The sequence below is a fragment of the Hemiscyllium ocellatum genome, chromosome 9 (assembly GCF_020745735.1).
Source record: "Hemiscyllium ocellatum isolate sHemOce1 chromosome 9, sHemOce1.pat.X.cur, whole genome shotgun sequence".
NCBI lineage: Eukaryota > Metazoa > Chordata > Chondrichthyes > Orectolobiformes > Hemiscylliidae > Hemiscyllium > Hemiscyllium ocellatum.
In genome coordinates, this window is record NC_083409.1 from 102,391,758 (window position 1) to 102,405,982 (window position 14,225).

Here is a 14,225-nt window from a genome sequence, read left to right on the forward strand (position 1 = left end):
TTGGTGAAGCCAGCTGGAGGAAAACACCATAAAGTGTATCCTCTTAAAATGAACCAGCCAGCCATGTACCGAAAGAGACTTTCTCCAACACAAAACAAAGGGCGGAAGACGGCAATGCAGGAGAAATCTTATGTGGTCTACTGATTATTTCCATTTAATTCAAATGGCCTCATAAGTTCACCAACTATATAGTATAGCAGTGAATGTACACACATGGTTTCAAAATATACACATAAAATAATAAAAACATAATTTTTCACAATTTGTTTTATTTTGGCAATGCTGTACATCAGTTTTAACATTTAGTCAAGCACATGTAATTTATAAGCTGAATTCCATGTTTCTGGAAATAAAGTTTTAGAAATACTGGGACTTTGTATTCAAGTTGGTTTAATTAAGAAATGCATTTTCAACCACTAAAGTATGAAAGTTATTTTAATGAAATATTAAATAGAAAATGAAGCTGTTATTGTTGAGCAAATAATATTCATGGCACAAAAATATTCAAAGTTTTTAAAAGCAAGGGCTTATATACTTGCTTTAATGAGTGCAACATGCAACTTTTGCCATTCATGGAATTCAACTGATCCCTAACATTTCAGAGACACGTTGCATGGAAGACATTTCATAAACTGCTTTATACAAAGTTAGCTGTAATTAAATATATTGCAATTACAACCAATATGAAAAGGCTCAGGTTGTCACATACTCAATTTAGCAGCTCCAAATATGTAATGGGGACTTTTCCTTTCTGATTTCCTCTTTCACCCATTAACCAGTCAGAATCCATTCCCGGCAAACTATAAACTGTTATGACCTGAAACAGAAACCAGATCTATTACTAGCTGTGGCAAAGGAGGGAGTGGGAGGAGAAGCTGACAGGGGTGAAAATGGGAATAATGGAAAGCGAGGGGAAAATAGATGATTGAAGAGGAAAGGAGGGTACAAATGGAGAGATCCAACTAAACTACAGAACAGGAATTAAAACTATATTCTACAGTAAATGTCAGGACATGCCATGGTATGAAGGTGAATATATTATTACAAAACAGATATTCGTATAAAGCACTGATGGCAGCATAATATTTCCATTAAAAAGTATTTGAAAAAACAGGTTCCGATTCAAGCTATTCTGATAATGCACCAGAATCTCCCACCCCATCCTCTCAACAGCAATATATCATACAAATAACCATCAATTCCACCACATCTCAGTCTCTTGGCCAAGTTGAACCAGATCATGATGACTTACTGCTGACCTTCAGACCACACATCCTAAATCCATCAATGTAACTCATGCCCAGATCCACATCACAGTCTTTTCCACAACTCCACAAACACATTGCTCATTCACTTGTCACCAGCTCGAATTCTTTAATGCCATCTTCGCATTCTAATGCCATCTTCAGCTTCACAAAGCTACAAAGCTCACATATTGCTTTTGTCTTGCTCATCCAATCACTCTGGCCTCAAGGACATATATCACTTTGGTATGCTTACATCTCCAGACTCTGGTCTTCTATACAATCCCATTTCTCTTTGGCCCTTGGCTAGTAATAAACCTTCACCTATTTTGGTATGGCTCTCTTTAACACCATCTCTAAATCTCTCTCTCTCATTTCTTAAGTATCCTTCCATGGCTTAGTGCTCATTCCTGCGTTTCTCCTCATTTTTATTTCCTGCTTGATCCGATCCACTTTCCATGCTAAAAGCACTACAAAGTTTTTGGTGCTTTACTGGAGCAAGAGTGCCAAGAAGCTCGATTCCCAAGGTTTAGGTTTAACACACAGAGGAGATTTTGTTTTAATATTCCTTCTTGGCATATAGTACCTTGAGAAGATGGTGGCTGTGCTCAAGTGTAAAGGGGACAGGCAGATGAGGACATACTTAAAACGTAGCTCTCTAAATTAGGATTCTGAGCCACTGAACTGTAACCAGAAGTGAAATTGAGTCTTTTGGAATAAAATTGCAGTTTACTGGAAACAGGCAAAATTCAGTTCAAGCACTTAATATCCACATGCTTTTAAAATTGGAAATGGAATAACAGACTAGATCAATAATTAGATTCAAATTGTCTTGCTCTTCAGCATTCAAATTATAAATGCAATTGTGTGTACATCAGCTTATGCTGAAGTATCATTTCAAATTGAATAGTCCCCATTACTTCAGTTACAAGCACTCAGGTCTCACCGAGAAAATGAATATGCTGTTAATATTGAGTTTTACTCTACACTACACTCTACAATACAAAGCAGGTAACATAGGGTACTACTTTAGTGGAGCTTTGAGCGTTTAATTCAACAAAATGGCTCAAATGCACAAAGCTGAAGTAAAATTTATAGCATTGCATGGGAATTCTCAAATTAGCTCCAATAAACATTCACCACATTGAGTTTAACATAGGAGAGAAAGAAATTGGGGAGCTATTTGTAGTGAAAATTAAGTCCAAGGAATATCCAGTTAAGAACTTCATCAACTCCAATACAGCTTGAACTGTTTATTGCCTCTAGGCCCCCGATTCTATTTCTGTAATTGTTCTTCATATTTTGATTGCTCTCCAATCCTGAACAATAGACGCATAATATGGTCAAAAACGTTTGATCAATTTAATTCACTTGGTTCCTTGATACTTCGGCTGAATAAGACATTAAGTAGCTGATCCACACAGACCAAGACCTGAGAAACCTTCAAATAGAGTGCATGCCAAAAATGATCTCAGCAACCTCATATCAGAAAGAGAAACAAAGGAAGTGGTCAATACCCATTTTCTAATAAATAACGGCCACTTGGAAATATGAAAGACCAAACTCTATGGCACAAGAGAGATGAGTTAAGTATTAAAAACAGAAACACTAAGATAAGGGAATCCAGAAACCCCTATTCAACGAGACAGTGGATTCATAAATACAACTTTGAATATACACAGATATAGGAAGAGTAGGTAACTCAGCTATTCAAATCTATAACAGCCTGCCTGATTACTCCACATTCCTGCCTACTCATGTAACCTTTCATTCCCTTACTTACCAAGAAAATATCTACTTCAGCCTTAAAAACATTCAAAGACTCTCATTCCACCATCTTTTGAGGAAGACCTCCAAATACATATAGGCTTCTGCAAGAAAGCATTTCTCATTTGTTCACATTGCACCAGCACCTATTTTTTAAATAGTGCCACTTAGCTCTAGATTCTCAGAGGAAACATCTCTTTTCATAACCTCCCAGTCAGAGAGGAGGCATTCTGTGAATCTGATTATTGTGTCTCCATAGCCAATTCAGGGGAAATCTATAAATAATGAACATAATTTGACCGTATTATTAGGAAAACATTTCTTTTCAAACAAACATTTGGGCACTTTATGACATACCTCATCAGCCAGAAGTGACAACTCATTACTGTCTGCAGCATCATAATCATACAGCACCCGTGCCTTTCTGGTACCACTGGATGCCACTTTATAATCATTACTACCAGGTACTGGACAGTTTGGTATGCTCAGCGGGATGGAAGATGCAGAACTTGGCACAGTGCTTGGTGGAAGGGAAGCTGAAGCTGCCTGATTGTTGTTGGAAGAAAATGTGGTTGGAAAACTGAAAACAATAAAAATAATTAAGTTTTAATTCATATAACAGCAATTTCTAGACCTAATCTCTAGGTCATATGTCACCTCCTTTTAATATTATGTTTTCATTCTGGCACCAACCGTAAAATGTAAGTGAAGGAGAGATTGATGACATTACCAAAAAACATGCATTAAAATCAATTAACACAGGTAAAAACAATGTAGTTTGCAACATGGCATAGAATGCATTCCTTTTTCGTGGTTGTAACCATAACACTCAGGTAACAGGTTAAACATTAAAAAGCTTCACTCCAGTGAATGTCATTGAGCTGCCCAGTCCAACTCTCCTCTTTATTGCTACCTTTGCTTCTGGAGCCATGACTCACCTTTTCTCAGCCTAGTATAAATACCTCCCTATTTCTCCCTTTTTTTTTTAGCTTTGACAAAGGGTCAGTTAGACTCGAAACACCAGCTCTTTTCCCTCCTTACAGATGCTGCCAGGCCCGCTGAGATTTTCCAGCATTTTCTCTTTTGGTTTCAGATTCCAGCATCTGCAGTAATTGCTTTTATCCACCTATCCCTTCCTCCCTTTCTTTCTAGTTCTACATATTCGCTCTCTTTGGATAATTGCTCTACTTGTTTTAGAAAGCCATGATTAAATCTGCCTCCATACCAGCCCCTGGCAGTGTATTCCAGATTTTAACTCATGTCACCTTTCATTCATGTACCATTCATCTTAATTTGATGTCTTCTGGTTCTATCCCTTCCACTAATGGGAACACTTTCTCCTTACGTACTTTGTACAGATGCATCACGGTTATGATTACCTCTACCAAACCTGGTCTGGGCAGATCTAATGATATCTAACTTGTCACCAATGTGTAATAGTTATCACCTCAAGGAAGGAATAGACTCTATACCATGTTACAAATTAAATAGGCAAAAATAATGTAAACAAAAATTAATGTTGATGCATGTTTTTCAGATCCACTTTCTGAGAGAAGGAAAAATCCCAGCTTCTTCACTCTGACTGAAATCATTCACATAAATCTATTCTGCACTCTCTCAAACACCTTCATGAGCTTTCTGAAATGTAGTAATCAGAACTGGATGTAATATTCCAGCTGTTGTCAAATCAGTGTTTTATAAAAGTTCACCACAATGTCTTTGCTTTTGTATTCTGCCTCTATTTAAATGCAGAGTTCCATAAACTTTAGTCACAACTTTCTCAACCTGCCCATTGCCACCCTCAGTGATTTGAGTGCATGCAGACACACATAGAAGTCCCTCTGTTACGGTGTTCCTCTATATGTGAACCTTTCATTTTTCAGAGAGAAACTGAGGAAATGATTCCAAAGGAACTATTGGATGGATATGGAGGCTTTGGAGAGGTTGCAGAAGAGGTTTACCAGGATCTTGCCTGAATTGGAGTGTATTAGCTATAATAAGAGATTGGACAAACTTGGATTGTTTTCACTACAGCATCAGAAGTTGAGGGGTGACCTGAGTGGCATGAATAGGGTGGAATCTTCCCCCCCCATGATGGAAATGTTAAAATATTAGGGTGATAGGCTTAAGGTGGCAGACAAAAAATTAAGGGAGATAATTTTCTTTAAAAAGAAAAGCACAGAGGATGGTACGCGTCTGGAAGACGTCGCCAGGGGAAGTGGTAGTAGAAGCAATATATGTCAGCAATGTTTAAGAGGTATTTAGACACATGCAAACAGGCAGGGAATATAAGGATACAGACCATATGCAGTCAAGTGGGATTGTATCAGAAGGGCTTCACAGTCAACACAGACATAACAGGCGGAAGGGTCTGCTCCTGTTTTCTCACAAATCAATTTTGGCTCCCACTCTAGCTCCCCTGAAGTTTAAAACTCACATCATTGTATTTCAAACACCCTCTGTGGTCTCAGATCTTTCCCTCCCAATCTCTGTGATCTCCTTCAGGCTCTATGACCTCAAAGCTCTACATGGGCTAAGGAATGGCAGATGGAGTTTAATTTAGATGAATGTGAGGTGCTGCATCTTGATAAAGCAAATCAGGACAGAACTTATACACTTAATGCTAAGGTTCTGGGGAGTCTTGCCAACAAAGAGACCGTGGAATGCAGAGTCATATTTCCTTGAAAATGTGGAGTCGCAGCAAGACAGGACAGTGAAGGCAGCATTTGGTACTCTTGCCTTTATAGGGTAGTGCATTGACTATAGGCGTTGGGATGTCATGTTGCAGCTGTACAGGACACTGATTAGGTCATTTTTGGAATACATCATGTAATTCTGGTCCCCTTGCTGTAGGACATTGTGAAACTTGAAAGAGTTCAGAAAAGGTTTACAAGGATGTTGCCAGGACTGGAGTATTTGAGCTACAAGGGGAGGCTGAATAGGCTGGGGCTATTTTTCTAGGAAAGTCAGAGATTGAGAGGTGACCTTTTAATGGTTTATGAAATCATGAGGGGCATGAACAGGGTGAAAGCCAAGGTATTTTTTCCCCAAGGTGGGCAAGCCCGGGCATAGATTTAAGGTGAGAGGGGAAATTTTCAACTTTTTCACATAGAGCATGGCATGTGTATGGAACGAGCTACCACAGGAAGTGAAGGAGGCTGGTACAATTACATTTAAAAGGCATATGGATGGGAACATGAATAGGAAGAGTTTAGAGGGATATGCTAGCAAATGGGACTAGGTTAACATAGGATATCTGGTTGGCATGGACAAGTTGGACCACAAGGTCTCTTGCTGTGCTGCACATCTCTATGACTCTATATTACCTGTCATCATTCTAAATGCAGAACGCTATGTGAGTTGTTTAAATTTCATCTGCCACGTGTCTGTCAATCCCTCCAGGTTATTACTTCTTGAGGTCTATAACTATCCACCCCTTGGTTCACAATGTGCAAATTTTCACATCAAGTCTTGATTCATTAAAATAGACTGAGGAAAACAGTAGTTCTATTCAGACTTCTGGCAATCTGACTATAACTCCAATCTGAAAGATAATCACTTACCACTACTTTTTTGAGAAAGAAAACTTGAACTCCTATTCCTATTACACATCAAGAAGCCCCAAAGCATTTTAGCCATTTAATTACCTTTATTGGTTTGAAAATTTGTAAAATTGTCTGTAGCTCTGTGCTAAATTATACAGGAAAGATTTAAATATCCTTAAGCTTACTGTGATGGTATGAGCCATTATTTACTGCAGAAAGGCTCTTTTCCACTGAAAAGCTTTATTACCTTCCAAGCTGCTTCTGTAAGTCAACCATATACTGGTAACACTGAGCATAGTACGTCAATTGGGCATCAACATAGTCATGCAGACAACGAAGGTGATGAGCCTGTGGGAGAGAGAAACAAAATGCAGAATGGAAAAGATATATTGGCAAAAAGGTCACTATATCAGAAAAATAGATTGTTTTTCAAAATCATCCAAAAGTTAAGAGACAGTTTAATGTGTTTAGAGTGAAATAGTATCTGTAATTACCAGTCAGGTTTCCTCTAATGGCTGTTAATGCACATCAGCAGGCAACTGGATGAGATGACAGCACATGAATAAGCAATTCAGTAGGGCCACTGATAAGGGTTAGAGGAACTTACATGAGTGCTGCTAATTCCTTCAAGCAAAAGTCTTGTGATCTCTGCTTGGCGGTCAAATTCACTTTGCGTAATCCGCATTTCCTGCTCAGCCTACATAAAGAGAGTGTGAAAACAAACGCTCAGACATTTGAACGAGAAAATATCTTTTCGGGGAAAAAAGGCACTTCTACTTTTTAAAATAGATATTAGCTAAAAGAAATTCTGCTTGCCAGAAGTATCTTTAAAATTCTGAGCTCAAAAATCCAATAACAAATGTAGAATTTATTTTCTAACTATTTAACTCCCACATTAAGAAAAAGTACTACATTTTAAAATGCCCAAGTGATAGATAGATGATAATTTCAGTTGAATTCTATTTACACATTTACTAGACAACGATCTAACTGTACAATTAATCAATAGTTTGCTACAAGTATGAATTTAAATGCATAATCACATTTGAAATTAACTAAAGACTAAAAGAGAATGGCAACTGTCACCTCAAAAATCTAGCAACAGCATCCAACAGGCGGTTTATGTTCATTCACTCAACAGGTTTTACACAGATTGCAATCAATAACAAGTGGAATTTAAAAAAAAATCCTTTTCTCTTGCATGCCTTGATGCAAGCTTTCTTATTTTGACACTGATAACATCACAAAAATAAGCTTTCAAAAGAGGTCCCGTGGGTCAGTTATTATGCTTATGCAGTTTTTTGAATGTCACTTACTAGCATGCAGTTTATGTATATTAATAAATATTTTCTATAATAGCAGTTTCCTTTGGCTAAATGTAAGTTTGTAGAATTCCCAGATGTGAGTCAACACCTGCAGGAATTGCACACATTTAAAAAAAAAGCGAAAGGCGTTAATCTAGAATTAAATTATTGTAGACTTTGTGCAAGCTTAATTACTAAAATGGATAATAATATACTTTAAAGAATCAAATAAAATAATCTGAAAATACATGTAATAGGAAGAGCTTCAAGATCTAATTTTAAACCTATTATGTAGAACTGCATAAGCATTCTAATACATGGTTATTAATAACCAAGAATGTAATTACCAAAGACTATTAAAAGTGCACAGCTTGACTTGACATTTAATCATTTATATTGTACAATATCACAATTCTTGTAGTGAAAGAACTAGGTTAAACAGTAATCCATTTTAAAAATAGCAATATTAGCATCAGACTGTACAACACATGCTGATGCTATTTGTTAATGCTCAAATAAACCCTCTCTTTTCTCCCACCCATTCCTGAACAGCAAATCCTTTGATTTAACTTGATTTTGTGAAGAATAAATTTATCAGCCTGCTGATGCCTGACTCAATAGTTTGATTGACAGCTGTTTCGGTGAGTTAGGGTCAGCTCCCTTATAGCAGAGGGGATGCAGAAGAAACACAAAGGCATGGAACTCGGCTGTGAATATATAGGCATTGCTGCACAATACCATCCTGAAGCTCCTTCCCTAATACACCGGACAAGGAAGCCATTTTACAACAGGACTATATTTCCATAAAAGAGCTGATTATTGTTAGGTGCTTAAGAAAATACAATATCTGATGTCAATATTTACTTATTGCTGCTACACAGATGCCAAATGCTCAAACTTTTTTTGAAAAGCAATTCAAATATTATTCACATCAGGTTACAGTGCCCTAAGCACTCGAGGGTTCAGGTTTATGACAAGAAAACAGCTTTACTTTTACTTACTTTCGTCACCTCCTCTGCCCAAAGCTGTCAAGCATTTAAACAAACAACAGTCACTAATTTGCAATACATTTGTCAAATGCACAGACTTTTTAAATGAAATGGATGACAGATATATAGGTGTATTATGCTAATTACTGCTCAACAAAAGTACCATAGCAGTGAAACGTACGCATGGAGACAAAAATAAATTGAACTGGAGCACAAATGATACATGATGTTAATCTGATGAGGAGTTTTGAATTTCCAGTTAACACCATAATCTCGTCAATTGTGATCCATTTCACTTGTGTCGCACTTTAATTCAGCTTATCAATTATCAGAAACATGCTTGCTAAATTCTGAATATTTTAAACAAAATGCTAATATCTTTTTCTTCAAAAATTTTGAAAATTTAAATATTTTATCATTGGAGTATCAAAAGAAAAGCAAGTCTTCAATGCTGCCCAAAATCAAAATGATATATTAACAGACATCATAAGTTTTCAGCAACTGAGGATTGATACATTATTGCAATGTGCACAAAGTGAAAAGCACTACAGTGTAAAAAAGCAGAAACTAGAACTTGTGCTCCTAAAGCAGACCCACATCATGATTCTTACAAATGCAGGAGTGGCCCTGGACAATGGATTTTTCAGACAGCCTTCCAACCAAATATTGTCACAGGAAGATACCTATCATCAGAGAGAGAGTCCTCAGAAGTGGCTATCTTGTGGTTTGTCCAAAACAAACGTGATAATGCAAGTGGAAGGATCACCAAGATTGGAGTCCAAAACTTTGTGTTCTATAAGGAGCTATGCCAGGATTTTTACCAGTTTATTCCAAAACCATAAAATTACAATAAGCTGAAAAGGTACAATGTGTCAAAGCCTGAACTGCTTCATTGAAACACTTTCATTTCTGAAAATCCTAAACAGCTACTCAGAACATACTGCAGGATCTCAAAACTATAAAATTATATTGATCTGTCAGTAACTGTTCAACTCAGCAACCAATAATGACAACTGCAAGGTAGTCTATCTGTGGTGATGTAAAAATGGTTTAAACATCAATTCAATCCAGTACAATTAAGAATGGATCTTGTGAAACTGCTGCTGCAGCATAAACATAAGATAACCATTGTTACAAAAATATAATTAAGAGTTTTACACACAAGTGGTAAGAATCAGGAATGTGCTGGCACAAAGTGGTTCAAGCAGAATAGCATTTATGGGACAATAGCAGCAGGCAGGGTAGGAAGATGTAATTATGAGTACAGTAGGGTCATGTGCAATCCAGACACTAGCATAGACCATTAGGGCCAAAGGGTTGCTACTCTCTACAAAGGATCTATACAATACTACAGCTTTCTTCAGGTGTTGTATGGAAAAATTCACTTAATGTAAATACTGGTAACATTACACATGTTACAACATGTTGGTGTATAGGTTTACAAAGCAAATTTTCAGTTTTAACCAGCTGTCTACAAAGCAGGAAAATATGTAGACAGGCAGCAAATAGAGGGTTGACATTTCCTGCAGGAAAGAACAGATATCTTGTACAATTAATTTACTTCTTATTAATATTTTCTAAACAGAAGATACCCATCCTACTGACGATGGGCAAGGAGCATGGCTGAAAATGAAACTTTGAGAACCATGCAATGCTTGCAAATGTATGACAGTAAATTGTCTAATAGGATAGTCCAGTATAATTTTAAACGTCCACAGTTAACGGGGTAAGGGGAGGGGATACAAAGTGGTTATGCCATAATCCCAGCAAAGGGATTCAGCATGACAGTTCTAAAAGAGATCAAAAAACCCTCAACCTCTACATGTCTTGGTAATAAGTTTGTATAATCCTGCAGAACATGCAAAGGTATTAGAAGGTTAATGTTGAATATGCTCTCTGATACATCTAAAAGGCTCTCAAGAACTGTTGTAAATATTAGGCAGCAGCTGGGCATATCTAAAGTTGAAACAGCCCATTGTGAAGTGTTCTCATTTTGAATTGCCACAGCAGCTTATCTTTAAGCATAAGCTTTATCCATACAATCACTCACTACTAAAAAGTGCAAAACTTCTTGTCTTGTTTCTACCTAATCTTCTTCAGTAGAGAATGACTAAGATCATAAGGTATCAAAAGATATTGACTAAATATTACAGTAGAACAAATCACTATAGATGCTGGAATTTGTATTGAAAACAAATGTTGGAGACCACTGCAAGTCAGACCACTGCAAGTCAGACCACTGCAAGTCAGACCACTGCAAGTCAGACCACTGCAAGTCAGACCACTGCAAGTCAGACCACTGCAAGTCAGACCACTGCAAGTCAGACCACTGCAAGTCAGACCACTGCAAGTCAGACCACTGCAAGTCAGACCACTGCAAGTCAGACCACTGCAAGTCAGACCACTGCAAGTCAGACCACTGCAAGTCAGACCACTGCAAGTCAGACCACTGCAAGTCAGACCACTGCAAGTCAGACCACTGCAAGTCAGACCACTGCAAGTCAGACCACTGCAAGTCAGACCACTGCAAGTCAGACCACTGCAAGTCAGACCACTGCAAGTCAGACCACTGCAAGTCAGACCACTGCAAGTCAGACCACTGCAAGTCAGACCACTGCAAGTCAGACCACTGCAAGTCAGACCACTGCAAGTCAGACCACTGCAAGTCAGACCACTGCAAGTCAGACCACTGCAAGTCAGACCACTGCAAGTCAGACCACTGCAAGTCAGACCACTGCAAGTCAGACCACTGCAAGTCAGACCACTGCAAGTCAGACCACTGCAAGTCAGACCACTGCAAGTCAGACCACTGCAAGTCAGACCACTGCAAGTCAGACCACTGCAAGTCAGACCACTGCAAGTCAGACCACTGCAAGTCAGACCACTGCAAGTCAGACCACTGCAAGTCAGACCACTGCAAGTCAGACCACTGCAAGTCATCTAGACTCAAAAGATTAGCTTGCCCTCTCTCTATGGATGCTGTGATCTCCAGTATTTGTTTTCAGACTAAATATTATAATTCTGTGCATGACAGTTTGTGAACTTTTATAAATGTTAAAGAAAATTTGATGTGAACATTCTGAACTGAAAGGGTCAATCCAAAATTGTATAATTCCAGAATAAAATTGTACAATTTCAGAGGACATGGGGGTAGGGGTCAGAAATGGTGATGAAGTAAACACAATAAAGACAGCTATACCTCCTCTTGCTATCAAATATCATTTACTGAATGACAGTCACAACATGCGACTAACAAGAATTAAAACAAAAATGAATTAATTTAGCAGGGCAAGAGATGCATCCATCTGAAAGAGAGCAATTTTGCTTCCTTCCCAAAGTAAATGCTGACACATGCACATTTGGGAATTGAGGAATCAATTTAATATTTAAGACAGCCTCAAAATGCAGTGCAACAGAGAAGTGGAAAGATTCTATTTACCATTCTCTATTCACGGCAGCCATTTACAATTGAAATGTGTAAACCATTTCACAAAATCATTCAGGGTGCTTGAAATTATATTATAAAATATTAAAGCCCCAAGGAAAAGAAAATTGAAAATCTAGAGAAATAAACTGTAGTAAAGTAGGGAGAAAAAGTTTTCAAATGAGTACAAGACTATTGATTCAAATCTACCTTGTTTATTAGTTTAGACAAGATGACAAGTACAAACTTGTCAACCCAGGATCACCTTGGGGCTGTGATAGCAAGAGTAAGCATTCAAGTATAAAGTCAAAACACACAAGGCCAACAAACCTTCAGCCATGTTACATGCAGCAAGTTCAGCATGTAAGAGAAATTTACCATAAAGTTGTCTCCTTCAGCTTCAGAAGCATTTAGTTGCTAGAACATTCAGGTAAAGTAAACAAGGACAAGAGACATTCATATTAGCCAGATGACAATAGCTTAAGCTGAAAAGCTGAACAGGTGAACACTGTATAAATACAGTATACTTTAATCAATAGTGGATTCAGGTTCACTGTGATGTTATTGTTATATTGCACGACATAATGCAGTATTTTAGAAATCATAAAATGCCAACTCTGATGCATAAATGTTTGGGGAACACTACCCGACAAGCAGTGCCTTATCTAACTGGCCATTAGTGTGAGCTCATGCACTGGCTAGTTATTTAATTGGAGAGCACGAAGACTAATTCCCTTCTCACTAACCACCACTAACAATCAGTAGATGGTGCTAACAATCTGATGTAGGATGTGTGATTTTTTTCCTCTGCTGCGTCGTCTCATGATACTTGTTAGGATCCCAACTGCTTTGGTAACTGGCATCTGCTAACTCCCAGCTGAACACCTCAATCTAAATGCTTAATAACTTGATGTTAAAGCACTAATCTGGATTCAGCTCAGAATCAGAGATGTACAACATGTGAACAGACCCTTCAGTCCAACCCACCTATACCGACCAAATATCCTATGTTAATCTAGACCCATTTGCCCCATATCCTGCTAAACCCTTCCTAGTCATATACCCACCCAGCTGCCTTTTAAATGTAATTGTAAGAGTCTCCACCACTTCTTCCAGCAGCTCATTTCATACACACACCACCTTCTGCATGAAAACATTGCCCCTTAGGTCCCTTTTAAATCCTTCCCCTCTCATCATAAACCTATGGTCTCTAGTTTTGGACTCCCCAACCCAGGGAAGAGACCTGTCTATTTAGCCTTTCTATGCCCCTCATGATTTTATAAACCTCTATAAAAGGTCACCCCTCAGTCTCAGACAGTCCAGAGAAAATAGCCCCTATTCAGCCCCTCCCCATAACTCAAACCCTCTAACCTCAGCGACATCCTTGTAAGTCTTTTCTTAACTCTTTCAGGTTTCACAACATCGTTCCTATAGTAGGGAGACCAGAATTGTACACAGCATTCCAAAAGTGGCCTAACAAACGTCCTGTACAGCCGCAACATGAACTCCCAACTCCAATACTCAATGCTCTGACCAATAACGGTAAGCTTACCAAATGCCTTCTTCACCATTCTACCTGCCTATGACTTCACTTTCAATGAACTATGAATCTGCATTCCAAGGTCCCTTTGTTCATCAACACTTCCCAAGACCTTACCATTGACGTGTATAAATCCCACCTAGCTCAAATCAACTGAATTAAATACCCTCACACGCATATGGTTAAGATAAATATAAATACATTGATCAATACAGTGTCAAAGCAAATTGCAGATCTGCTAATCCTTCGATTGTTCCATAACCTGTATCATGCATTTTTAAGCTACTTATGAACTTCCTCTAACACAGTCAAGCTTTTAAAATAACTTACACCATTATTCAGAATCAAAATGGTTTAATTTAGGTTTAAACAAACTTAAATTCTAACTAATTCAAAAATGGTATTTAGAAAT

General features: G+C 38.0%; 1 protein-coding gene across 1 annotated transcript in view; it reads right to left on the reverse strand.

Annotated features, from left to right (window-relative positions):
* Positions 1 to 294: 294 nt before the first annotated feature.
* LOC132818847 (endophilin-B1-like) overlaps positions 295 to 14,225 on the reverse strand; it is a 42,870-nt gene continuing 28,939 nt past the window's right edge. Inside the window, exons 6-9 of the mRNA XM_060829981.1 lie at positions 7,164 to 7,253; positions 6,804 to 6,904; positions 3,369 to 3,591; positions 295 to 817 (exon numbers count right to left, since the gene is read on the reverse strand). Of these exons, the coding sequence (XP_060685964.1) occupies positions 710 to 817; positions 3,369 to 3,591; positions 6,804 to 6,904; positions 7,164 to 7,253 (522 nt within the window). The 3' untranslated portion in view covers positions 295 to 709. The remainder of the gene's footprint in view (positions 818 to 3,368; positions 3,592 to 6,803; positions 6,905 to 7,163; positions 7,254 to 14,225) is intronic.